Raw genomic sequence first — 27,877 nt, forward strand, 5'->3', positions numbered from 1 at the left:
TCCAAGTTTAAACTAAAGGTGGCAAACATGTCATATCAGGTCGTGATTGTTCGAATATATTTTGCGTTTTTTACAAAATTTATCAGCAGCTATATAACACAAAGAATAATTACATAATATGACAAATTGAATCTAAGCCGGTCATATCCGAGTTAGTTTTATATCGTATCGACTTTATATTTTCTCTCAATCACTTCACATTCGTATCATATCCTGTTGATTTCGATTATATTGTCGTACCAAAGACCGTCGCTCTACTTTAAAGTTTAAAGTGCTCTCTCTAAATTTGGCCGGGATATATCCCTCTGCCTAGGGGTGTTCGCGGTTTGGGTTGGTGCGGTTTGGGATGTAACCCAACCCAAACCGCAAATATACGGTTTGAAAATTTTCCAACCCAAACCGCACCGCAATTTTTCCCAACCCAACCCAACCCAAACCGCGCAAAACGGTTTGGTGCGGTTTGGGTTGCGGTTTAACCATTTTTTCCTCCGCGACATTACTTTTGTAATCTAAGATTTTAAAAAAATTGTTACTAAGAGTCCAAATAGATATGAAGTTGAATTCATAATTAAACATATATAATGATTTATCAAAAGTGTTAAAGTTTTTTACCTCAAACTTCTTTTTTCAATTTTATACTTGTATGTCACCTTCATAAGTGTATTTAATTTTTTTTTTTTTTTTAAATATGTAACTTTGCGGTTTGCGGTGCGGTTTTGGTTTACAAAAATTAAAACCCAACCCAAACCGCAAACCGCGGTTTGCTTGAAATCATAACCCAAACCGCAATTTTGAAACCGCAAACCAACCCAAACCGCGAAAAAACGGTTTGGGTTGCGGTTTGGTGCGGTCCAGACCGCACTTTGAACAGCCCTACGGCTCTGCCCCTCTCCCTCCTATCAAATCCCGAGGGGAAAAAAGCACTGCTAAAACCCTGAAATTCCCCGTCTTTCTTTCTCCAACTCCTCGAACCTTAGACCTTCTACCCTTCCACCATCTTCCTCTTCAAAACCCCCCAAATCCAAAACCGCCTAACCGTTTAACTTCAATTCCCGCCACCACTAACCTCCAATTTCTCACTCCAACGTTCAAATATCTTCCTAATCCCAAATTACAAAACCCTAAACTACTCTCATCATCATCATCATCATCACGTCACCGTCAATTTCCGATGATCATAAAATCACAGTGAAAATCAATGGACACGATCGTCCACGCTGCACTCGAGGAGATCTGTTCTCAAGGCGTTAATGGCCTCTCACTCTCTCTCCTATGGCCCCGCCTTCACTCTTCTCTCTCCTCTGCTGGGCTCCACATATGCGTCGCCGTTAAACGGGCCGTGTGGTCGGGCCTCACAGCTGTTCCAGGCCTCCAGTTCAAGTACCCGAACGGGCCGGAATTCGACCCGAAATCGAAGTCGTTGGAGGAGTGTGAGGGTTTGGAATTGAAGGTGTTTGCGAATGAGCAGCTCCGCAAGTGCTTCGTTGGGCTATATGATGTTAAGGCTTCCAATATTACCTCTCCTCAGCAACGAGTCCTTGAGCGTCTCGCCCTTGCTAGGTTGGTCGTTTTGGTAATTTCGCTTCGAATTTTTGTTGTCATTTTGGAATGATTTGTGCAGATTATGGAACAATTGATCATACTATTATTATTGAGCTTAATCTGTGCTTGAGGTGCTCGAGCCTTTGAGTTCGGCTCGTATTCGAGTTGAACTCAGGACTTAAATGAGCTGAGCTGAGTTGAATGAAGCTTGAATTTAGAAATTAAATTCAATACTTGAGGTGTGATTTATGAGCAAAATTGGGAAGTAGAAAAATACTAATGAATATCTATAAGTGTTAGCAATTAGAATTTAGAAGTATGAATGTGATTAGCTGTAAGTAAATATTCTTAGGTAGAGTTTGTCACTCAGGTTCGATGCACTCGAGCTTGAGTTGATACGAGCGAGCTGGAGCTTATTGAGCTCGAGTTTGAGTTGTTACGAGCCAAGTTCGAAATAGCCTAGGATACATTAGCTTGGCTTGACATTCCTAGTTGTTTTATAGTTTGAAATGAATTTTCTTAATTTATGTAATATACACATCTTTTTTGTGGAAACTATTTTATAAAATAGCTTTGCAAACAACTACTTCACAAGTTATTTTCTCTAGGTTACACTACCATTATGCTGAATGCTGATAAATGACCTATGGAGGGTGAAAGGTTCGTGACTAACCTTGGTGTCAACGTTATTAGTTGTTTGTTTTAGCTTAAAGAGTTCATTGATCCTCAAAGATCATTGTTAGTTGTAAGATGATCCATTGATGGTCAAATTAGACGATTTTTTAAGCTCAAACAGTTACTTTTAAAATTAAATTTTAGAAACTGATATGTAAAAGTGCACTTTGTCACCTACCGATTAGGAAACTGTTACGTCTATAAGCAAGTACCCTTAACTATAACAATGTTTGGTTATATCACGATTTTTGTTCTGACTTATATTTCATTATGACTTGTTATCAACGTACATTGTGTAACTTGTGTTATATATCTAGCCAAAAAACTGAAATAGTAAATGTATCTTCAAATCCCTTAACGTGTTGGGTCAACTTGATCTCAAATGGTTTCCTCGTCAATAAGTATTTTATGACTTGAAGCCAAAATCAACCGAAATCTGAATATAAGATGAAACCCAAAACATATGGCTCTAACTCAACACGATCAACTCGTTTGATACATCTATCTAGAAAGTACTTGTTTGTAAAATGTACATATAAGGTAGTTGTTGAGGAAAGTTTTCAGAATCTCATATCATAACATGAAACTAAAGGGCATTGCGTTCTTTATTCTAAAAACTCAGAACAAAATTTATGGAAACATGCAACAGGCATGGTCGGCATTAATGTCAATTTCTAGTTTTTGGTTTTATTAATTTAAAAGTCATATGATATAAGGGTATAATAAACTTAAATTTAGACATACTTATACTAAACATGTTAATTTTGAAAATTGACAACAAAAAGTTGGAAACTATATTTTCTGGTTTCCATATTTTTGTTTTCAGTTTTAGTAAAAAAGGCAACAAAAAACAATAATGAACACGGCCGCATTTTTCAGTTTTGAGTTTTTATAATGGACATGTTTAATAGAACCATGACTAATTTTAATTCATTATACCCTTATGGCCTTATATTATACTATCTTTGTACTTTTTTAGTTGCACCATTTGCTTTATCACATTTGCCGAGACGTTTTTTTGAACTTTAATATCTTTTATTGGGTGCAAGTAAAAATTTGATATTTGGAATGATATTGAGACGGATCTAACAACACCCCACTTGACTAGTTTAAATTCATTATACCCATTATGGCCTTATATTATATGACTCTTACAATTCTTTTTTTTTTTTTTGAAAATTAACAATGATCATGAATGGGCCCTAGATTTTGGGCTGTGGTGGTGAGTTTTTGCATGAAAAATCGTTTATGGCCTCACAGGTACATTGATATATTCCACATCAAAATTGCACCAATGATTTTTAGATCCTTAATTTCTTGTTCGTAGTTATATTGTCAATAATTATATTTGGTTTTGAGAAGAGAACAATAAGTATTCACTGGATAAATTTATAAGTCTTGAATGTCGATCCTTGAAGTCGTGAAATCAAAGTCTCGTTATGAATGGCCATATTTTTTCTTTTTCAAGATGTATGGGTATGACTATAGTTAGACCCATTGGTTGAAGGAATACATTATGTGGCAGATAGACTCGCTTGACAACGCATGTTAGTATATATTAATAGATAGCTGCAATGATTTTTGAGTTGTGTGATTTTGTTTGATCTAAATTTTGTCGGGTTTTTGGCTTTGGGTAAAATCGGGTTCCGGGTGGGAAAGTATTGGTTAAATCCCACCTATTCTGTGTCAAGTTTGTGGTTGAGTTGATTTTTGATAGGTTACTTATAAGGTATTGATGGACAAATCGACCTTATTATCACCCCTAATATCAGTAAAGGAGCTCGACTGACTATGAGAGTATGAGGATTACCACAGTTGTAGAATATGATTGCAAGGCACAGTATGAAACTGTCTCGTAAAGGAAACTTGTCTTGATCCAGGCACAACTTTTGTTTGGTTTCAAGATTGGGCTGTATGGCGGGATTAAAATTCTTACAGCTTGTAGCTATATTATAGTCTCTTACTCTAATACTCTCTAATTCTTACAGCCTCTAAGCTATATTATTGTCTCTTACTCTCTTTGCTACTCATGTCCACAACCTCATGGCTTGCTTGGATTAATTCCAGAGAAAATGGAGTGACACAGAATCAACTCTGCAAGGAACTTGGAATTGCTGGAAACAATTTCTTTTATGTGGTCAAAAGGCTTGAATCCTGGGGATTAATTGTTAGGCAGTCAACAATAGTGAGGACAAAAGAAGCGTCCAGTGATAAGGAGCCAAAGAATAGTCAACCAGTGCACACCAATTTGATCCGCTTACATCGTTATGCATTTCCCTTGAGCTCTCAGCAAAGACTTGAGATTACCAAAGAGAACAAGAATTCGGAGGAAAACTTTGGAGAGAATGTCCATGGAGCAGATCTCCTTGAAGAATGTGGCCAAGATGATGTGCTTGTCAAGGATTTCTTGCCTGCAATCAAAGCTGTTTGTGATAGACTTGATCAAGCTGAAGGCAAGGTCTGCTACATTTGAATTTATTAATAATATGAATAGTTTGTCTGACAACATGTTTAAATTAAGTGAATATACTCCATTATATCACTGACTACAATTTTGCTCTTTTGTTTCATTCTTTATCTTTTGCTGAAGGTTCTGGTGGTCTCAGATATTAAGCAGGAACTTGGCTATCGAGAAACGCGGGGACATAGAGCTTGGAGAAATGTAATTGTTATGATCTCATAGCCGTCATTTATGCTTTATGAAATGTAACACACTCTGAAAATGGTTTGTCGTTATGCTGTTGATTTTCCAGATTTGCAATAGGTTGAAGCAGGCTGGTCTTGTTGAAGTATTTGAGGCTAAAGTAGATAGAAAAGTTGAAACCCCTACGAAATCGAAAAAGAGCAGATCTAGAGGGCAAAATAAGGTATTAATGCTTCATATGTTTTTTTGCTTTAGAATTCAGGTCATGAAGTCAAATATATGTATGCTCCTAAATTCCCTTTTCTATGAATGTGATTTGATAAAATCTTCAAGTCTATGGCTAAAAGAATCTTGAAATCAAAGGTAGATTTTACCCACAAACTGTTCAGAATTTTCTCCAAGATTTATTTGCAAGGGTTTGTGGACTTTATAGTCATTCGAAGTAAGTTAATGTTATTCCATATCCTACGAGTCACGCCATCGACAATGTTCCACCCATTTTAAGATGAACACATATCACTTCTATAAATTGCTTAGGGTAAGTTTTTGAAGAGAATGACATTCTCTTTTTTCCAAAGTGATTAAGTGACTATTCCCTCCGAACCTTATAGTTTCCATTATAGGCTTGATACAAATATTAATGGTAGCATATGGGTGGGGCATAGTTACATAAGTTTTAGAAATGGATGGTTGATTGGGCACATGGCATTCTCAAGGGAGAGAGCGGGAGAGATTGTGTAGGCCAATTTGAGGCATCCATATTAAGGGTGTGAAAGGAATGGAGAGAGCACCTGGTAGATGCTACTAGCCAACTAAGTTAAAAGATGCACTTTCAGGTTAATGGAGTTTGGATGGCACCCTTATTGCTCTTCGCCTTATTTTTATTCTATCTATCAATATGTCATGTAATGTGTTCCTGATTTCTCCATCTCAAGTCTTCAAAGATATACCACGAAACAAGGCTGTTGGTTTCTACATTTGTTTTTCCTTTGGTTATCACAATCTGTGTATGATTTAAGGTGATTAATGTATTTTCTTCTCCATTTGGCAGCCTGTTAGCTGTTTGCGACTACTGAAGAAGTTTTCTCCAAAGCTCTTTCAACAAAAAGTTCCAGATTGCGAGTATGACAATCTTGTCTCAGAGCAGACTACCACATCTGGAAACCGAGTTCTAAACATGGAGCAGTTAGTGGAACTTTCTCTCGAGCAACAAATTATTGACATGATTGATGCAGAAGGATCAAAGGGGCTGCTTGGAGTTGAGGTATTTTCATATCTTGCTTGATAATCTTTTCAGATTACCTTTTGTGACCCATCTGTCTTTCGGTCTTTCCTGCCTTTTATTTATCAGTCTATGCATCAATCTGAGTTTTTTATTTTTTATTTTCAAGTTCCAACCAACTTACCCCCCTCCCCTCTTTTCTACCGGGTAGGGTGGTGGTGAGATAGCAGCAGCCAGAAGTAAGATGTCCTGATACAGCTGTCAATCAGATTTATATATCATGAAGTAGCTTAGTAGTTGTGATATCTGTTAATAACACTGTTAGTTAATGAAAAGCAGTTGGGATATTCTCTAATCTATTATATTGGCCCACAGTGATAGAAAGTGTACAGAGTACAGACAACACTCCTTGGTTTATCAAGGGGAAGTGGCATTGATGTTTGATAATGATTAGAGCGACAAGAGGATAATACCTTTGTTTTTAGTTTGTATCAACTAAAAGAAAGAGGGTACATATAGTTGATGCTGGCTTTAACAGCCTTGGTTTAATTTATTAAGTAAAAGAGGCCTTGCGTCGTGATGTGATCTTGATAATAGCGACGATGGTTCTGACTTCTGATGGTCGGACTCCTAACCTTTATTATATTGTCTTTGGAGCCTTCATCTATTTCACAGCCTCATCCTCATATGGTGACCTTCTATTTTGATGATAAACTATATCCATACATCTCTTCTAATCTGTATCTGCAATACGCTTTAACAGAAGAACAATTTTAGACCCCATAAAACCTTATCTCAACTCGTTCAATAGCCATACTTGAATCTTTTGAGTTCACAAATAGCTGAAAAGTTCTTTGGTGGGATTGCCCCTGACATTTCTATTTCACGCTGTAAACTAACAGATCGTCAATTCCTCGGAGATGACACTGTGAGCTCAATTCTTGGATCTAAGATTCTGAGGCAGTTGTGAAATTTCTAATTTTTAGTACACCCGAGACTATTAGTTGTGGGTAGTTTTGCTTGCAATATCTGAAGGGTAAATATATGAATATGATACAAAATTTGACCCAATACCATCTGAAGAAGGCATAGGTTTCATAACTGAGGACAATTGTAATTTGACTTCGATGTAGAAAAATAGAAATTCGCAAGAGAAGGTAGAATGCCTTGTAAGATGGTAATATAGGATATTTTCTGTTAGGACTGAGGGTTCAAAGCTAACTTATTCTTCAACGTACAAGCTGAAATGCAAAATCAGATTGAATTTGACACCCATTTTATGGTGCTCTAAAGATTAGCTTTATACGTTTCTACCTTTTGTTGTATGGATCTTTGTGCAATTGCCTTTATGTGTGAATTGATGTGTTTAAGTGGTTTAGTTTTCTCACATCCAATTTCCTATATGAGCAGGTATGCAGAAGGCTTGGAATCAGCACTAAAATGCTCGACAATATGACCAATACTATGGTCTCTCGGTTTGGTTTGCATCAACTTTCAGAAAACCGTAAAAGAGGGTCAGCTTATCGATTTTGGACACGAGGAAACTTCTGTCCTGAATTACCTAATTCTTCTTTCACCAGATTACAAGACGGTCCTGAAGGGCATGAATTGGCTTCACTTCTTTCTCAAGGGCCATCTCACTGTATAAACTCTCAAAGAACCACTACTGACATGGATGCCTTAAACTCACAAAAATGGCTGATTGGAGAAACTACAGAAAACAGAGATGGTGAAGGAGTTCTTAACTATGAATCGCAGCAGAGCAGAGAATCATTGCAAATGGTTGCTTATCCCGGAGGTTCACCAGGTTTGCCTGATGATATGAGCATTATTATACCTGGTGCAGCTCATGGAGTTGAATGTAGTAGTACAACTGAGGCTCCAGCTAGTCCATTACCCAAGCCATTTAACCTTCTAGAAGGCCAGAGATATCCATCACTAACCAGTGCCCAAAGGGAGATACGGATCCTTGAAAGGATCAAGGTTTGTGATCTATTCATTTGTTGGTTCAAATATGGTCATATGTCAAAAATATTGCAGTATGATGTAAAATTATTGTGAATTAGAAAATACAGAAAAAGCTGTTTGATACTTTGATATGTAGCTATGTACAACTGCTATATCTTACTCTATATACAAGGAGAAGATACGATTGCAGGGGATTTGTCTTGTTTTACACATGGTCTAAGTAGAGGCCGTAATAATTGATTAGAAGTAATTGTTAGACTTTGTAAATATAACGATAAGTTGTGACTTTAAGCTATATGCTACTTTGTGAATTAACTAGAAATGATAATACCGTGTAGGTTTACATGTTGAAAGCAGGTAATGATGTCGAAGGGGGTTGGCTGAGTAATAATTGGATTGTCAGTTAGCTAATGGAAATGTAAACTTTACAAGCTTTGGTTAGAGCTGCTCAAAAAAAAAAAAAAACACTGAAAAATTACTTCAACTAACTATTCTGATTGCGTTTCTTGTATTTTGTGAAGAATTGTATAGCTGATCCAATTGGTTATGACAAATTGCTTCGTTTTGATAGTTCTTGTGGTAGTTTCTACTTTCTAGTAATAGATTGATAGATGTTAGCTACAGTGTGGACTTTTTGTTGTCCTTTTCAGCACTTTTTATATTTATTAACTTATACTCATATAATTTTTCCAGCATGTCTTGGCCTTTTTCCTTGCAGACTGAGAAAATCATTATAAAACCTGAGTTACAACGATGGCTTGAAAGTTTTGAGAAGGACAAGAAGACAAGAATGGATAGAAGGACCTTGACACATTGTCTGAAAAAGCTTGAAAAAGAAGGGAAGTGTAAACTCATGGTCTTTAGCATACCAGGTGTCTCAAATTGTGGCCATCACCGTGAAATTCTTGTGGCTCTTCATCCGTCTGTTGAAGGTTCAGCTAGCGAACTGTCGGATCAAGTGCATAATAAACTGAGATCTTTCGAGATGCAAATTCGCGGTGCCTTATCTCATACAAAGAAGGAAGTTCCCGTACCTATACTTCATGGGATCGAGAGGATTCAGATCAATGCAAACTCAGATACTCAAAGTGTTAAATCAGAAGTTATGCGTGCTAATGGATTTGTCTTGGCAAAAATGGTTCGCACAAAGCTCCTGCATCGGTTTTTATGGGGTTATGTGAGAAATTCAGGTACATCCACTGAGATATCATCATTGACAAAAAATGTGAATCCCCTAAAAAACCCACAGAGCTCTTGTTTATTGTTTGGGTTGGATGCTGCAATCAAGGCTATGCCCTTTGAACTTTTTCTGCAAGTAGTAGGTTCTGCTCTTAAATGGACAGATATGATTGAGAAGTGCAAGACTGGCCTTCTTCTGTCTGATTTTTCCAATGAGGAGTACAAGAATCTGATGGATACCCGAGCAACTGGAAGGCTGTCCTGGCTTATTGATATTTTGCGTCGTCTTAAGGTATAAGGTTTATATCGCTGTTCTGCACTTGTGGCCACTTCTCTGTGTCTTTGCTTGAGTTTTGCTTTTGCATATAATTGCATTCGTGGTAATCGACTATTCATTTATAGATAGGTTGCACAAGCTTTAGTCTTTTGGAATATTCATATGTGCGCATTTTCTTGCCACAATCGGCTTGATTAAAATTGGCCTCTAGAGATGAGTTATACGTCACTTTTTGGGTTTTTTAGTTTAGCTTTGGCCACATACTCACATCTGAAGTTGGTGAAAATTCAAAACCTGGAGATTTTTTCTGGGTCTTAATCGTTTCTTTATCCTGATAGACTAAGATGGATGCCAGCATCCTGTCCCACTGGGTATCAATTTTCCTAGAGTAGTTAGTTTTATAGTTAAGTTTTCCATGGCATCATTCTTGGAAGCTGTCAAGTAAATGGCACTCTTTTTGGAATAATGGCTTTATTCTGGAATGCAGCAAAGTAATAAGGTAATTAGGAGGCAGCTGGACTGCTGGAGGATTAACAAGAGCTGAAATATTTACCTACAGTTCTAAAGGAACTAATTGATTTCTTCAAGCTATCTATGTCTAGAGACCCTAAAACTAAAATCAGAATAAGCCATTTACTTTTGTGTGATAATAGGTGATACTTGTTAGGCAAGCACAAATATGAAATATCAGGCTGCATGACGATTGAGTTGACGTTTTTTTTCTTTTTTTTTTTTTGCAACGGACTCAAACCAATGCTAGACTACACTGTTTGACTCAACTTATTGGTTTTTTCTAACATTTTTATTGACGTTAATCTTCCTGTTATTGCTCAATTGATTTTCGTTGACTAAACTGATTGAACTTCTGCCAGAAAGGTTAACTTCATTCATATTTGAAAGGCTGAATTGATCCTCTGATTTTCAATTCCTAACATTTTGATATTTATGTCAGGACTTTAATATGTATTGTGAAGAGGTTGTTTCCAGATTTGATATCATGAAGTTCTTAAGTTTATATAAACAGAATATTTGCATGAGCTTATATTTTGCATGCTGAATATAAAGAGAATATCTGTTTACCATCCTTGCAAATTAATTAGGATTTATACTTGAAAAGATAGCTGAACTTCTTGTTTTCCCCCTTTTGTTCATTTTGATGATGTAGCTTATCCGGCTGGTAGCTGATGAAAGTCCCAAAGATGCTACCAAGATCTCACATGCCAAACTTATTTATGCTTTAGAGCTTAAACCATACATTGAGGAACCATCATCAATGGACTTGCTGCCTCGAGGTTCTGGTTCTCTTGACCTTAGGCAACATTATAGGCACGACTTTGTGTTGTCCACCAGCGAAGCTCTAGAAAAATATTGGCAGACTTTGGAGTATTGTTATGCTGCTGCTGACCCGAAAGCTGCTCTACGTGCATTCCCTGGATCAGTGGTTTTGGAGGTAATGTTCTAACATTTGTTTTTGTGATGAGAGTTCTTTCTTTTCTTTGTCAAGAAGTACTTCTTGCCAAAAAGAAGAAAAAATGTGCTCTTGCCATTATGCTATGCAGTATTCTGGGTGGCACCAGATGTGCTTGCACCAATACTGTACAGGCATGCAAAGAATCGTTGGTACCAGCATCCTTCATCCCTTTATTATTAGTCTTCTATTCTCAGCTTGTGATGATGATTTCTACAATATGTTGTTTTCTGCAGGTTTGTCTTTATCGATCATGGACTACAGTCAGGGTCATGAAGGCAGAGCAACGTGCTGAGCTCCTGAAGCGCATTAAGGATCAGCAAGGCAAAAAGCTCAGCTTCCAGGAATGTAGAGAAATCGCCAAGGATCTCAATCTTTCTTTAGAGCAGGTGAAGCAGATAGCTTGATTCACATGCGTCTTCTTTGTGCCATTTATTATTTTTTTCTAAATATTCTTAAGCATCTGAATCTAAGTGTTATCCAATATTAGGTGGAAACTGGAAATAGAGGCAGTTGACAGAAAAAACTCTCAAATACTAGATGAAAGCGACTAGATTCCAATAATTCACGAGTCAAATTATGAGAGTAAAGATGATGCAGCTACTGATATTTTCATGTACTGAAAAGCCCTTGAATGTAGTGACATCATGTTGGTTCCCTTAGATATGCATGCAATATCTTGGAGATGGATGCTAATGGCAAATAGAATATTGCTTCTTTCTTGTTGACTAAGATTTAGAAGCATCACCCCTGTCTGTTGAATAGAAGCTTCTGCCAATGATTTGTTTTAAGTCTTAAGAGTTGATTATGTTACCTGCAACGTTTAGATTTTTCTCATTAATCTTACCAAATGGTTCATTTGATTGAGATAAACTACAGTGGTGAGTTTCTGATGGTTGACCAACCTCTTATTAGATCTAGTATAACTATCATGTAACGATTTTCGAGCCTTGTTGTTGCTTTGATGTGCATGTATGGGGAAAAGGTGTTGGAATCTTAGTCATCTTTGTCACTTATGAAAGAAACAGTTTTTCTTTCCTCTTCTAATTCATTGTCCTTACTGAGGTTGGTTTAGAAATTAGAAAGTCTGCTACGACAGTCATAGGGAGATACAGTGAGCATTTTCACCAAAATCAGTGGTCACGTTTGGTCCTTGCAGACTGTAAATGGCATTTGAAGAATCTCAAATGGAGCAAAGGGAGTATCCTTTATCAGTGCTATTATTTGACATAGCTTGGGCAGATTCGAGACAAGAATTAAGAAATAAAAACAGAATTGGATAAATAAATCTGGAAACTGATAATAAAATAAACTCAACACAAGCTCTCTAGAGGCTTGCTCTTTCCCAAATACATCAGAAAACTCTTAATAATATCCATCCTACTTTTGCTACTCTCCGGTTCTTTCTATTTGTAGCATTTCATCTGTACCCTAACTTCTTCTCGGAGCTAATAATAATCTACCTATAAATCTACTACTGAAAGTTCCCCTCCTCCTCAGATCAGTTCATTGCAATTAGTTGAGTAAAGTGGCTATTTTGGGATCAGGTGAGAGGCACTACCACTGGGTCCTTTTTATCACACACAAAGAAAAGGTTATTTCACTGGGTCCTTTTTATCACACACAGAAAAGGTTATTTCACTGGGTCCTAAGATATGTAATATTATGCGCAGGTGCTTCGTGTGTACTATGATAATCGGCAACAGCGTCTTAACAGATTTCAGGGAGACTTGAATATCCAGCGTGTGGTGTCAGATGCTAGAAGTGATTGGCATCCTCATTCTCGACGCAAACTAAAGGTATCTGCAGAAGGAAGATCAGCAAAGCGTACAAAAGTCGAAACTACAAGTGGTCTGTTGAAAAATAAAGTTCATAGTATCTTTTAGCGTTGTTACCTGAACCTCCATTCCAATGAATCTGAAGCATGTTGTTTCTTGTATGGCATTCATTTTCTAGAATCCTGTGAAGATAGTCAAGAGGAGAACATGGAGGATATTGAAGTTGTCAATCAGCAGGAACACCAGGAGTCATTAATTGGCAAGCGTATCATGCCAATGTTGAAACAAACACGTCAACAAAAGTTCACATGGACAGAAGAAGCAGACAGGTATGTCAGAAGAATGATGGTTTTGAGTTATAACTTCAAGATAGTTTCAAACTTATCCATTAAAGCGGGTATAAAATTAGTGGTATTGGGGAGATGATTTGAATTTGATACTGCTTATATCACTTTGTCTCATAAACACACTAACAACAACAACAACAAATCCTTAAGCCTAATAGGATGAGGTTGCCTGCATGGGTCAAGATATATCTCCGGTGGTTGTATCCACATAGATTGTTTGCCTCCATTCTTCATCCCATACACGCGCAAAATTGAAAACTGTGCACATTTTTTTTTGTGATTCATGTATTAGTTTTCTTTAGGATTCATGTTGGATTATATCTTTTTGCCCCTTTTACTGTCAGGCTTTTACTAATTCAGTATGCAAGACAAAGAGCGAAGCAAGGTGCAAGGCGTGGCACAGACTGGGCTTCAATAAGCGACCTTCCTGCTCCTCCAAGTACGTGTCGCAGAAGAGTATCTGTTCTGAAGAGGGACATAAATTTTAGAAAATCTTTGATGAGGCTGTGTAACTTGCTTACTCAGCGGTATGCTCAGCAGCTGGATCATGAAAACAACTTAATGACTAAGGAGTGTGGTCAAGAGTCTGATTGTCAGGGACAGCACTGGGATGATTTTGATGATAGTCAGATTAAGTTATCCCTTCATGAGGTTCTTGTGCAGAAGCAAATGATGAAATTGGACTCCACCAAGAGAAGTGAATCTGCATCTCAGGTTTTCTTTAAGTTGTTAACATATATGCACAAGTGTCCTGTATGCAATCTAACTCGAAATGATGATACCTTAAGAGTAGCTTAAGATCACCCATCTATTAATCTTTTTCACTTCACTCTTTGCCGATATATTAATCAACCTGACTGTAGAGTGTTTCCCTTATTCTTTATCCAAATGGGTTAGCTGCGCAATTCATTCAGCTTATCATGAATTATTTATTCTTCATTATGCATTTACAGTTTACACCCTCCGTCCATATTGTCTGTTCACCAAAACAGCATTTTTCATTCCAAGTTATCTGTACTTCAAAACTTTAAACGCAATACTATTTGTGCTTTAAGTATCAGTGAATTAACTAACAAGTACTTTTATTATGCTTACCTTATGGAATCGAGGGAGTATTGCACATCTTATTCTTATCCTAAATGCTGTATATTTCTCAAGGCAGATATTAATTGACCTGGAGTTGTTATTTCCTCGGAAATTATGCTTTTCTTTGCTATTAAAACTACTTTAATTGTAGGGAACCCACAATCCTGTGGCATGCAGTCCTAGTGAGTTCGACAATGACTCTGAAAAGCAACAAGTTGGTTCCAGTCGAAGATCCAGACGTCATCGCCTTACTCAGAAATTTGTGATGCATTTGAAGGAGGGAGTTAGCATTACAAGACGAATGAATCAATCATTAGCTGTTTCTTGTGCTGTTGAGCTTTTCAAGCTGGTCTTCTTGACCAACTCAAAATCAGAAGAAATGCCAAATTTGTTGGCAGAAACTTTATGTTGCTATTCAGAGCATGATCTTTTCTCAGCTTTTGACTACCTCAGGCAGAAAAAAATCCTGGTATGGTTTTTTATTTATTTATGTTTAAAGCTTGTCTTGCCAATTTTTTCATCCATGCGTATAAATCTACGAACATGACCTGAAATGCATTGGTGTAGACAAATTGTTTTGGGTAATGCTCAACTTATGGGCTTAGTAGCTTGCAAAGCTGCATGTAACTCAAGTACTAAGTTGAACTAAACTCCAATCTATAGTCATGTGAGGGATGAGGTGGCATATGTAGTAGTCAAGTGAACAATCTGGCCTTCTTTTCTTCTCCCGAACCAAAAAGAAAAATAAAACGTGAACAGCAATCATGTTTTGTTTAAGCTGATGCTTATTCTTTGGAAATTACTGTTCCTATCTATATGTTATTTATTTTGAGGATGCTGTATGTGGTTGGGGCTAACTTAATGTGTTTAACAGGTTGGAAGTGGTCCCAGTCAGCCATTTGTCCTGTCCCAAAATTTCCTGAGGAGTCTTTCACTGTCTCAATTTCCAGCTAATACGGGGAAGCGAGCTGCTAAGTTAGCAAACTGGATAAGTACAAAGGAGAAGGAATTAATGGAAGGCACGATAGATCTACCTTCAGATCTACAGTGTGGAGATGTTCTGCATTTGTTTGCTCTAGTTTCTTCTGGAGAGCTGTGCATATTGCCAGTCCTTCCTCTTGAAGGTGTTGGAGAGGCTGAGGACTCCAGAAGTACGAAACGTAAATATGATGATCATGAATCTGATGATAGTGGTGTGAGCAAGAAACATAAATGTCACTCTTTGCAAGAATGTGAGATCTTTTCCCGCCGAGAGAAAGGCTTCCCTGGTATAAAAGTTTCTCTGAACCGAGCAACAAACTTAAGGTGCAGCATTGTTGAGTTTTTTAAAGATGTAGATAATGCAACCCTATTCAGTAAGAATGATCAATTCTATGCGACTCTAGGTCAGAAAGTTAGCTGTACATCATCTTCTATTGATGGTGCCAAAGAACCTCATGATCTTGCCAGTGTTGTCCCAGCTACTATAATTTCTGGTGATTCACTATGGGAGGTTATTACAAACTACATTATCCAAGACCTGGCCAAACATAGTAATGAAAAATATCTTCAATTGCATCCAGAGCTTATCAAAACTGCGTATACTAATGTTCAGGAAGCTGGTGACCAGGGCTTAAGTATGTCAAAGGTTTCTGAGTGCTTGGGCATGCAAGGTATGCTATTTTGATATCGGGTGTATGTATATACTATTTTTCACTATTGAAAAATCATATGGACTTTTCTGTTGGTTTTTCCAGGTACAGTTGTGGCTGAACATGTTATTGATGTGCTTCAATTATTTGGCCTTGTTTTGAAGGTTAGTGTCACAAATGATTTCTGGATGTAAATCTAATGCTTTTTTGTGATTTGTTGATAATGGTGAACTGAAACTATTTTCTCTAATTGTAGGTCAATGGTTACAATACTGTCCATGTCGTGGACGGTCAATACCGTACCAAGTACTTTCTGACCTCAAAGGCAACTTGTTCACAAGATCTTGGATTGGCTTCATGTTCAGTTACTCAGAGGGATGCGACAACAGTTATGGTTGAAGAGAGTGCAAAGCGTGAGCATGAAGGTGAAGCACATAGTCTAATTCTATCTGAAGAAGTGTCGCCACTCTCTAATGCAGTTCAGGATCATAAAAAGCTTCAGGAATGCAGTACAACTAGTAGAACATCCACTGTAGGGAGGAAGGAGAACCAAAACTTTGATGACTCGGTTGCGACTTTTCAGCCAATATTGCCTTGGATCAATGGAGATGGAACTATAAATGGGATTGTATACAGGGGCCTTACACGCCGTATACTTGGTATTGCGACTCAAAATCCTGGCATACTTGAGGTATCATTTCTATATTCACTACTTTGTTTTGGGGAGGGGGGGGGGGGGATTCATATTTGCAATTCCAACTTCCAGAGTTGCTCTGTTGGTACTGGTTTTGGTCAAGATTGCATACATCTTGCCAGACCCTGCTAATGATAGAAGCCATACATGTGGGGAGATTGTTGTTTTGTATTCATTCATTGAGCTGTATTGTTTTTATATCTGATTGATCAAGTTCTAAAGCCCAGGTTTAGTTGTTTGACTAATGATTGCAACATTATCACCGTCCAGTTCTCTGCTTCGGAGATCTTATCATTTTGTTCTTTTGGAGGGGGGAGGGTTATTGATGTACTTATAAATTATTTAGAGAGGTCATCGCTGTTAGGGTAATGTGGTTTATGGAACCGTGCACTTTTATGTAGCTACTTCCTATCAAATGTTATCGATCAGTGGGTGTAGGGAAATAGTCCATCAGTATTTTTCACGAAGGAATTTTTATTGTTACTTATGTAGTCTCTTTCTAAGCGTTCATTTTTTTAAGTATTACAAGGACAAAAAATAATATTTGATTCTCTTGTTATGTATCTGGCATGGAGTAAATTCTATATAAAGTCGTGTATGGTCTTTTTCAGTTCTCTTGATATACTATTTCCCGTATGCACTTTTACTTCTGATGATCTTTGTACGATTCTAACAGGATGATATTCTCAGCCAAATGGAAGTATTAAATCCACAGGTATCCTTTCCTTGTTAACTTTATCTGCTTCTTGAACAGGTTGTTATTCTTTGGATACATTGGTTGCTGAACATCCTATCGGAACTCTTTTACAGTAATGTATTAATGGACTTCCTCGTTGTTGTCCCAACTCCGTGGCCTTTTTTTTTCTCTCTCTCCCTTGATTTATGGCTCGCTGTAAGAAGTGATCCAGTACGACTTTTGTGTTGCCAGAGTATAAACAAGGAACCAAGGGATGAATTCTGTTAGCTCGTCCAATTGATTACATAAATTTATACAAGTTACACACAAGTTAGGATAGAAGTCCAAGGTTGAAAATAACTATTGTGAATAAATATCTGAAACCAAATGATAAATGAACTTTGAGTAATATTGCGAAGCTCCGGAAGCGCATTGATGTGCGCCAAGTTGCATGTCGATTTATGTTTCCATCACTAGAATTTTCTTTTTGAGGTATCAGTGACTTGACTGACTTCTATTGCTGGTTTTATGAAAGAAGAAATTAGTTCTTATCATTATTTTCTTTTTGTCGTTGCCAAGGGAGCTGAAAATATCACTGTCTTGTGGCTTTGAATATAATGGACTAGATTAAATAACTAATTAAATAGTGTGTGCGTATAGATGTAATTTGGTAATAAATATCGGGGGTAAGTAATGTTGATGCTGCATTTGTACCGTTTAATTTTTATGGATTTTTCACATTGTAACATTGACTTCAAGGTGATTCACAAGGTATACCCAGTAATGTATCCCGGAACTACAATCAATCATTCACTAAATAGTAAATACCCTCAGTCGGGCGAGGCCGTCAGATGCTCCAATTTCTAATAAGTGTAAAGCAGTTGGCCACAATGTCTACTTGGCCAATGTTGCTCTTCATTAATGGACAAGAAAAGGGATTGATGATGCTATCAAGTGGATTTTACTCTTCTAGCTTGGTGCTTCTCTTATATGATGCATAAAAATTCTAGTTGATAACATGTATACCACCATTATTGTGGGTCCCTGCTTGATCCGTCATGTGGTTGAGGCTTTTCTCTTTGACCTTTGTATCAGTTGCGTTGAGCCCCTTTTAATGGTTTGTTTACATTTTCTTCAGAGTTGCCGAAAGCTGTTGGATTTAATGGTTTTGGATAATCACCTCATTGTCCGAAAGATGAGTCAAAGCACTTCTCCTGCACCCCCTGCCTTGCTGGGTAGTCTTTTTGGCAGCAGCTCTACAAAACCCAAGTTTGTTCATCAACAACATTACTTTGCAAATCCAATGAGTACTCAGTTACTGTAATGCTTACAGTTTGGCTTATAGTAGCTGTCATATGCTGCGAGGGAACTCTTAGTCTTTTCTCTTTGATGTTCAGGAGGGTGAGTGGCTTCTCTGCTCCTGTTGTAAGTTCTCAATCAATGTAATATATGGGTTTTACTGTTGTATGCAGAATATTTATAGCTACATAATGGCATATATGGCTCAAGATTTTCTGCCTTTGTTTGAAATTCATGTTTTTGCCTTTATAGCTATTCATAAACTTGGGGAAATAAAGCTGGAATTAACTCAAATTTATTTTTTGACCGATTAAGTTCAGTTACAATTCATTTGAATGTGCTTCTTGGTCTGGGTCAAGATATTTCAGTTGGAAAAACTCTATATGGCTAAAATATAGCTAGCTAACATGAGATGAATAAAGATGCAATGCAATCTCTATAGAGTAATTAGAAAAACGTTCCCTCTATGGGACAAAAATTCAGTCAACTTAGTTTGGTTCTTTAGTTTAGGGCTTTAGGCCATGTATATTTGCTGCTAGTCTGTACTCCCGTCATCTCTAATACTTGACCTATATGGATTACCTCTATTAAGAAGGGAGTAATATTTGGGCAATTTGACAAGTAGTGGAGTTGTAAAGAAGTATTGATGTAACTATTCCTTTTATTTGGTGAAACTAACCCATATACGAAGATTGGTTAAAGTATTAGAGAGAAATTGAAGTATATTATATTCAGATGCACAACAGTCTGCAAGGACTTCATGAAGTAATGTACTAATGTTTGCAAATTGCACAAGCATACGTCTAATGGCATTGCACTGTCAAAAAAAAAAAAGTACATTCTACAATCAAGAATAAAAATGTCACCAACCTATTGCTGGCATTAACAGTACAAAGCGACGAACAGAGTCGAACACCTCGTGTTTCCAATAGACGACATCCCTGCGCACTATATTTTTATCCTGGACAATTTATATCCTATCAACCTAACTCTTGATATACTTGAAATTCCACATAAAGATACATGAACGGTAACTTAAGCCTGGAACCTAAATTTACACAAGTTTTAAACAAAATAGACATTTTTTATTATGTGTGCCTATGATTATTCACAAGTGCATTGAATCTCAATCTCAACACAAGATGACAAGAAGTTCCAAACTATATTTGTTCTTTATCTTTTTTGTTGATAACCACCCAATGATTCAGAGCCTACTAGTCTTCGACCAATGCGGATTAGAGCCGAGAAAGCCCAATTGGGGGCAAAGTTCTTCCAACATGTAGTGTTGTATTTTCAGGGATTGGACACAGGATATATCAGCCAGACAGGAAAGGCACATGAGCAAGTGTAGTAGGCAGGGAGATATTGAGGTTATGAATTGCCAAATAAGCTCCAATGCCAGCTACATAACCAGCAAAAGCAAAACCACTCACCTACACAATAGACCATCAAAGGTTCTCAAACCATTCAAAGGAAGTAAAATGACTAATTTATCAGTCATCAAAACGTAAACATTACCTTCCTCAAGTACCAGACAAAATCGACCTTCTCCATGCCCATAAAGGCAACTCCAGCAGCGGATCCTATGATTAGCATAGAACCACCAGTACCAGCACAGTATGTAATCAACTGCCAGAATTCAGAGTCTTTCGGAAATGAAGAAACATCATACATTCCCATTGTAGCTGCAACAAGGGGAACATTATCTATTATAGCTGAGAAAACCCCTATTGCACTGGCAATTAGTTGAATATTTGGTATATGGGCATCGAGGTAATTTGCCAGCTCCCGAAGGATTCCTGCCGCTTCCAAGCTACACTCAAAGCAATTAACAAGGATAAAAACAAACTGTCAGAACATTGATGAATATGCAGCATTTGTAAGCAGCAAATCGTTAAAAACTCCACTAATACCTAGGCCCTAAGGCTAAGTTGTGTACACTCATTCATATGGAGCTCCCCCTTTCTCTTTTGCTATTTGGAGCTTTTTTGAATAAGCAAATGAAAACGAAAATAGCTTCGGGTATCTAGAGCTAGGTACACCCAAGTATATAATAGCAATTACAGCAAGCCGTTAATACATGCAACGTTATCATCGTAATCCATCGGGATTTCAGGAAATTGTAATCTTCATATTCTTCCCCCACCCCCTCCCATCAAAAGGAAAAAGGAAAGAAAGCATGTCAAATGAAGCATATGTAGAACTATAAGACTGCCCAAAGGAAGGGAAGACAAACGTGAATAACAAAGTCCAACTGGATATGCAAACGCTAATACAAATGGATCTGGTGTTACCTGCTAACAGACAAAAGAATCCCCAGGAAAAAAAGAGCCCCTTGAGTATCGATTCGAGACAAGGCTTGAGGTACTTTCAGTCTCTGCCTTTCAGATTCACCATAGTGAATGGCATCTGTTAATAGCCAGAGAACACCAAGTCCTAAAAGCATACCCATATATGGAGGCAGACCAGTTAGGGCTTTGAAAACAGGAACAAAGATCAATGCACCAACACCCACTGCAAAAACAAGCTGTCCTCGAGGAGCCATCTGCTCAGACGCCATGACACTGGAAGATTCTGGTCCTTTGCCATTAACTTCACTGTGATGCAAAGAAGAATAGTTTCATCAACTAAGGAACATTTTGCTCCACCAATAAAAACTACTGCAATTAGTTTTATAAGACACGTACCTTGTAAGTGACATAAGGGCCAGCGGAACAGCCAAAGAGACAGCAGAGGGTATAATCAAGTCCTGTACGTAAACCCGAAATAGATGCCAAGAAATTAAAACCAATTCTGTATTACAACTAGAAGGAAATGTCAGGAAGAGTGAGAAAGTGTCTTAAATGGTCTAGACTGTATTATAGAGGAGAACAGAGTTAGACATGCAGAGCCATAATTTTTGCAACTTCTGAGATGTAAATCCAGACCAAGATTGAATGCGGAACCACATATTGACAACACTAACCGCCAAAACATACAATCTAATTTCGCTGATTAGTCTTTAACTCTCTGCATAAGTTAAATCATCTTGAAAGCCACCAAAGTAACAATGTATTAATTTTCTCACGTTTGACATTTAAGAACCTGGTCAGGAAATGAAGGATAAATAGAAGTAATAATAGCTGCAAAGCATCTAAAATCTCCCACTTCCAGCCATGATATTGTTTTTCCTGCTCTTCACAGAGCAACTGCAAGGAAGAGTAACTAGACACTATGTTCCTCAGACTTGGGTACCCATATGGCCATATCAGATACCATATGTGTCTCAGTGCCTGACTGTTTTTAAAAATATTATGTGATTTTGGCCCACCATGACGTGTCAAAGTATTCATAACCATGTCGGAATGTCAAGGGTCCAACATGGGTACATAAGGTAAAATGAAGAGTCCAAATCACATACATGCCTGACAATTGACAAATAACTTTACCATAATAATAAAAGAAAAAAAGGTCTTGTACACAGAAGTTGACTGAATTCTACAAATTATAACTTAACCAGCAGCCACCAGGCCAGCATCAACAGGCATACAGATCGACATTCAGGTAAAGTGCACTAGCTACAATAGAATATGCTTGCACATAAAAAAAATCACTTCAAATGACACGACAAACCTTCATGGTTGGCAGTGTGGATATCTGACCATGTATCCAGAGCATGGTAGTTGTGACATCACCTATGGGAGTCCAAGCACCCCCAGCATTTGCAGCTATGACAACAACAGCTCCCAGAATCCTGCCAGGGAGTTATATATGGCACATTATTAAGGCAGGCCGCAGGAGCTAATAGCTGACGAGTAGAATCAAAGCTTTTTTTTCTCCCTACCCGCTTAAACAGAAAGATTAGACTTCCATATAAAATGTACAGAGCACAAGCTGTTTCAAATTGTGAAACAAAGCTAGATTGAACAATGAACAGAAACAACAGTTCACCAGACATTCAGTTAATAGGTGGCCCATTTGACCCCTCAGCTTTTCTCTACTAAGGTTAGGGCCCACTTAGCCACTGCCAAGGAAAGGAAGGGAAAAGTAAATACTAGTTATCAGTTTATCACCCCACCACCAAAGAATAATCCCCCTCCCCTTATTTTTCTATATATTTCACATAAGGAAAACCTCTTGGGAATCTTTCTCTCATCAGCTTTTGTGAATTGACTTCATGAGTAAAGACTAGAGGCAGAAAATTGAAAGTTTTTATCAGCTTAGTTTCTCAACATGTACTATATCTTATGAGCAAAACAGTTCCCAACTTCCCACCCTACCTCAAGAAAGAAACATGAGAAAGAAAAGGTCCACCCTCCCCACTATGGTTGCTTTATACGGAATAACCTACTTCTATGTCATTTCAACCTCCAGTATTTTAACTCCTCTCTAGTGAGGTACTTGTCATTTAATAAGAATTCTACGGCTTCATATTGTGTTATTCGTGTTGTAGTAAATACATTTTCATTTTGATTTTTCATTTTGACTGCGACATAGAGGTTCAAAATCCTATCTTTGTAGCTTTTGCTCCTGGAATTTTTTTGATGGCCAGCAACTTACCATTTTCATACTCGTAAGATTTAGCACACTCGTAGAGCTCCTTAGAATTGAATAGGTGGGGAAAGAAATGAAGAGTAGCTTCTATGATTTCAAAGTTTCAAATTCACATATTTGAACTTCTCTAAAAAAGAGTACATCAAATCTAAAGCTAACATTTACTCCAGGAGTCTGTAAAATAGAAACACTCGAAAACTCCAGGAGCTTACTTGCGGTACTCAGATGGAGGAACTAGTTTCCTTAACAAAGAAACCATGACTATTGTAGATGTCAGGTTGTCAAGGATCGCACTCAGGAAAAAGGTTACGAAACCAACCTGCACAGATAAATGGGTACTATTTCATCATTATGATATAACGCGTCACATTATTATGATATACTACAATGTAAATTGAAGCCACCAAGTGAGTACCATATATTCGATACAAACAAAAGAATCAGAGACCAATATTTCTATGATTTAATTGAATACACAGGAACTGCAGGGTGACAAGTGAGGTGGCGCTGGGACTCCATGCTGCACATAGATGTTCAAATTAAGAGCAGGCATGCGTCCATTAACCAATGAAGTGAAAATAACTTTCTTATCCTCGACTTTTGAAAGTAGAATGTGTATTGATCAGCCTACCAATACAGAACTCTATATTTAAAACCAAGCAAAACAATATCTTCGGCCTCTGGGCTCTGAGGATATTCCAGATTCTCACATCACATATGTCTGAAGTCTGAACAGGGATTGTTAGATTCACAAGATCACAGAACAAGGGCTATATTCAAGTTAGTACTTACCGGTGTAGTGACTGAAAATTTAACAAGTCTTTACTAAGTGTTGCCCTTTATCTCAATCAACATTTGTATCTTTCATAGAAGTTGTCATCACAAGCAAAATAATACACACTCAATAGAAGAAAGTTCAGCAACAAAAGAATTGCTCAGATGCATGTAAGTCTACCATAGAAAAAAGAGGATGCAAAATACAAAAGCATAGCTTCTGCCAACCACTAACTCAGTAGTCGACTAAAAACCATACTTTCAGGTCATGTGAAGGGAGAGGATTAAACCTCCACCATACATTGTAACCTATGTAGCTGAAAATTTGATAAAATGCTATCTATGATAATTGGAATTTCCTTTTTAGGCATTGGAAATGCACAATGGTTTTGAGCTAAGATTAAGTACAATACTTACCACCCATAGGAGAGTGCGCGGTTTACGCGTCGTTATATTCTCAGTAACAAGCTTAAATCCTTGATGAGCATCAACTATTTCAACAATTGTCATTGCACCTAGTAGAAAGAACACAATCTGACTAACTTCAGCAGTGGCATGCTCTAGCTCTGACATAGCTACCTCGGTAGATGGAGCCTACAAAATATAAAGACGGGACATTAGAGCACATCTTAAAGGTCTTTTAATGTGTCAATAGGACTAAGTTCTGATTTTATGACTCTTACTTTGAAAGAGGTGCTAAAATCTAAAAGGCCATAAAGGATTTATGTCCAATATGCAAAAAAAACTGAAAATGAAACAAATACAGTCGTACAAGTTCACAGCAAATATGACAAGTACAAGAAGAAGTACTAAGTCATCCCATATCAAATTTGGAATTTTGGTTTTTCTCCGAATTTTTATTATTTCATAATGCATATAAACTGAAATCTTGGGTTATACCAATTAATCTTCTTTTTTCAAATTACAATGTAAGTGAAAATTTTAGTGAAAATAAAATTATCAATAGAAAAAAAAATGCTTTTATACCATTAGATGAAAAAAAATCTTTTGAATTAGAGAATGGGAATCAAGACGAACATGAACAAATAAGTAGAGAAGATCTTGGATTTGAATTAGAGAATGGGAATCAAGATGAAAACGAACTCGTACGTAAAGAAGATCTTGGACTTCAATGAGAAAATGGGAATCAAGACGAAAATGAACTCGAATAAGTTCAGCAGCGGATCAAGAAATCTTAGTGATCTTCTCTATCTAATTTCATTTAATCCGGGAAAAGCCATCTTTTTCTCAACAATATCTTTATCATTTGATCCAATAGTCTTTCATTAGATAGGAACAAATTTGATAAATACTATTGGTATTAGAACGGAAAGATCCATTCGGGAATGAACTATTGGTTCTAAGCCATCTTTGGCGATTAATCAACAATTCAACGTGCTTTGCTTGCGTATCCGTGATAAGCCAGCGTTGAAATAGAGATATAGGAGTATTCCTTTGGGGAGTAAGACGCCCCTTTATAATCTCTTCATCTGCAAAGGATTCTCGATATGAAAACACGGAAACAAAGGGTTGATCTTTGAATAGGAAAAAGAGTGGACTACAAGGTCCCAAATGAATTGGCTTATTCGAAAAAGCCCTTTTCTTTGGAAGATCTATCTCGTGTCTGGTACATGGTTCCACTCTGCAAGAACTCCGAATCATTCTTTTGAAGCTTATGTGGACAGTTGTTTAGCCCGTCGTTCATGAGAAGCGCTAGAATCAAGACATTTGGAATCAATATGTGCATTGCTTTTCACTGCCAACTACATTATCTCAAGCTGCAGATACTTCTTTGCCATAGAAACTCTAATTGCTCTTGCTACTTCCATGAGAAGACATCAAATCAGAAAAATGGTGCTGTCAACAGTTATTTAGTAACAACTATTAAGAATCTAGCTTTGCAACTAGCATATAACATGTCAAAGAGAGTGTGTACCTCAGTACCAAGTCTAGAGCATTTAACCATGCGACTATTATTATAACATTTGACATAGAGTGTGCTAAGAATAGCAAGACTGTAACCACAATCAAACTGCTCAAGCTTTCATTAGACGGAAAATATTACCCCTATGCTTCTAACGACCCACAAGCTGACAGCCATGAGTAATCCTACTCCACTCTTGTTGAAGGCCAGAGATTCCTCAAATATTATCCCCGCATATCCGAGTACAAATAGCAATGCCATAGCAAGATCCTGTATCACAAATTTTCACTAATTCTCAAACCATCAACATAGTGTGTATATATATACAAACACACACAAAGCCTGCAACAGTGCAACTAATATCAAGCATCAAAACAAAAACTGAACCTGGTTAGCAGCAACCCAGGAATGGCTAATCGCTGCTGCACCAGTCAAAGCAGCAGCAAATATAGCAAGAGCTTTCAGCAAGTCAGTCTTTGGCTGGTAATTGGCTTCTAAATCTTCGGAGCTTGTTTCATCAACTGAACATAAAGGATCACATTCTCCTGATTTTGGTGTAAGCTCCTGAAATACACTAATAAGGTAAATACGCTAATAAGGTAAACACAACTCAGAATAAGTCCCATAAAGATGTTATGGTTGGGGAGTGTCAGTTCATCATCTATGGCTACGCAAGAGTGAGCAATTACCTGAAAGTAAGATATATTCCAACTTCCAAGCAGTTATGCTAAATGGACACCCCTACAACAATCCAACATGCATACATGTCCAACTCCAACCATTTCTTCAATATTTTTTATGTTTTTGGCTTACATTAAAAAAATGTGCAAATGACAATACCACCTATTCCAATATGCCCGGCATCCATCACAGGTTTCTTTGAGATGAAACAAAGATCGGTCACTCGGACTGAGGTGACATTTGTACATGTCCTTTAGACTGTCAAACAAACTCAAATGGACCATTATCTTAGTCACGTGGATCCTCGACACTCGGACGTGGACACAGACACTTAGGCTCTGTTGTGTTCAACTTATTTTAACTTGATCACTTAAGATAAATTCAAATAAGATAAGATGTTCTGTTCGACACGTCCCCGTGTCAGACATGACACATGAGTATACAAGTCCAGTTAGCATAGATGTCCATTATATGAATTTTTTCAATGTTTATGGTCCTAGAATAAGTATCAATTTCCGATGCCCATATCTAGAATCTGACATAATTATTTGAGGTGAAATGAAGCGTCTAAATAACATAGCACATAATACAAGTGATTCTGAATAGGTTTCACAATAACTCTACTTGTCCTTTGCATTGACTAACCTCCTGCTTGTAGAGACCTCCAAAGTTCATATTATCCTACTGTCCATTATGGATGATTTAACGGTGCATTACAATTTCAAAACAAATAAAATAAAAGGCAAATTCATGTGTTATACATTATACATTAGAAAAGCAAAAGGTAGACGTATCCGAAAGAAAAATTCAGCATAAACATGTGGATTATATTGCTTGATTAAACCGTTAACAACAAGAAAAATCAAAATAAAAGACTATTTTCTACTAGAAGCCAATAAAGTATTAAAGTTGAACCTTAAAAATGCCAAATAAGATATTTAACTGCAAAACTAAAAGATTATCCAGTTTCCTGTAGCATAGTTTACAACGTCAAACAATCAAAACAAAAATTCTTAATATTAAACAATCAAAGTACAAAAATCAAATTCAATGCAACAACAACCAAAATAAAGATCACAATTATATCAATTTGTCACAAAAACTAAACGATTAAACCAGAAATACTATAACAAAGTGCACGAATTGTACCTGAAGTTGCGGTGAAGAAGAGGAATTTCTCGCCTTATCTTCAGCTCTAACAATAACACCTTCTCTATACAAGTATCTTCGACATTTTTCACCTAAAAAGCTCGAACTCAATCTCGCCGGAAAACGTTCAGTCGCCGGAGAAATTCGCCGGAGAAGTAACGGCGAAGTGAAAGATGGAGTTATAATTGGCGGTTTATTGGATGGGCGTGATGTCGACACGTAGTGAGTTGAGAAGGAGAGAGAAAACGCCATCAGAGAAACAGAGAGCACTGGGAGCAAGTATGGGAGTTGGACATGGACATGGAGAATATACTATTATTTGCCCGCTCA

General features: G+C 37.3%; 2 protein-coding genes across 4 annotated transcripts; one reads left to right on the forward strand and one right to left on the reverse strand.

The window, feature by feature from the left end:
* Positions 1-898: 898 nt before the first annotated feature.
* Positions 899-18,717, forward strand: LOC104904960 (hypothetical protein). 3 transcript variants are annotated; one of them, XM_010693394.4, is made up of 18 exons: positions 899-1,560; positions 4,285-4,675; positions 4,808-4,879; positions 4,971-5,084; positions 5,913-6,125; positions 7,494-8,066; positions 8,770-9,522; positions 10,673-10,957; positions 11,212-11,364; positions 12,649-12,826; positions 12,932-13,082; positions 13,445-13,814; positions 14,338-14,655; positions 15,061-15,838; positions 15,923-15,981; positions 16,074-16,508; positions 17,188-17,226; positions 18,326-18,717. In XM_010693394.4, the coding sequence occupies exons 1-18, from the start codon at positions 1,199-1,201 to the stop codon at positions 18,509-18,511; spliced, it is 5,430 nt and encodes a 1,809-aa protein (XP_010691696.1). In that variant the 5' UTR covers positions 899-1,198; the 3' UTR covers positions 18,512-18,717. The 3 variants fall into 3 exon arrangements, with proteins under 3 accessions (XP_010691696.1, XP_048491739.1, XP_057247650.1); XM_048635782.1 differs by lacking the exon at positions 899-1,560 and having other exon boundaries at positions 4,604-4,675; positions 4,982-5,084; XM_057391667.1 differs by lacking the exon at positions 899-1,560 and having other exon boundaries at positions 4,610-4,670.
* LOC104904961 (hypothetical protein) lies at positions 18,443-27,877 on the reverse strand. Its single transcript, XM_010693395.4, has 10 exons — positions 27,548-27,877; positions 26,105-26,281; positions 25,859-25,987; positions 24,211-24,387; positions 23,232-23,338; positions 22,099-22,219; positions 21,174-21,235; positions 20,781-21,083; positions 20,005-20,299; positions 18,443-19,919 (listed from the first exon to the last, which is right to left on the reverse strand). Exons 1-10 carry the CDS (start codon positions 27,797-27,799, stop codon positions 19,803-19,805), a joined length of 1,740 nt encoding a protein of 579 aa, XP_010691697.1. The 5' UTR covers positions 27,800-27,877; the 3' UTR covers positions 18,443-19,802.

Source organism: Beta vulgaris, chromosome 9, assembly GCF_026745355.1.
Source record: "Beta vulgaris subsp. vulgaris cultivar EL10 chromosome 9, EL10.2, whole genome shotgun sequence".
NCBI lineage: Eukaryota > Viridiplantae > Streptophyta > Magnoliopsida > Caryophyllales > Amaranthaceae > Beta > Beta vulgaris.

Coding starts and splice junctions, on each gene's coding strand:
- LOC104904960 (XM_010693394.4), top strand. CDS start 1,199: ATGGACACGATCGTCCACGCTGCACTCGAGGAGATCTGTTCTCAAGGC. Junction 9,523..10,672: donor ATATTTTGCGTCGTCTTAAG/GTATAAGGTTTA, acceptor TTGATGATGTAG/CTTATCCGGCTGGTAGCTGA. Junction 17,227..18,325: donor TGGAAGTATTAAATCCACAG/GTATCCTTTCCT, acceptor CATTTTCTTCAG/AGTTGCCGAAAGCTGTTGGA.
- LOC104904961 (XM_010693395.4), bottom strand. CDS start 27,799: ATGGCGTTTTCTCTCTCCTTCTCAACTCACTACGTGTCGACATCACGC. Junction 25,988..26,104: donor CCTGGGTTGCTGCTAACCAG/GTTCAGTTTTTG, acceptor TTTGTGATACAG/GATCTTGCTATGGCATTGCT. Junction 21,236..22,098: donor CCACACTGCCAACCATGAAG/GTTTGTCGTGTC, acceptor GTTTACGTACAG/GACTTGATTATACCCTCTGC.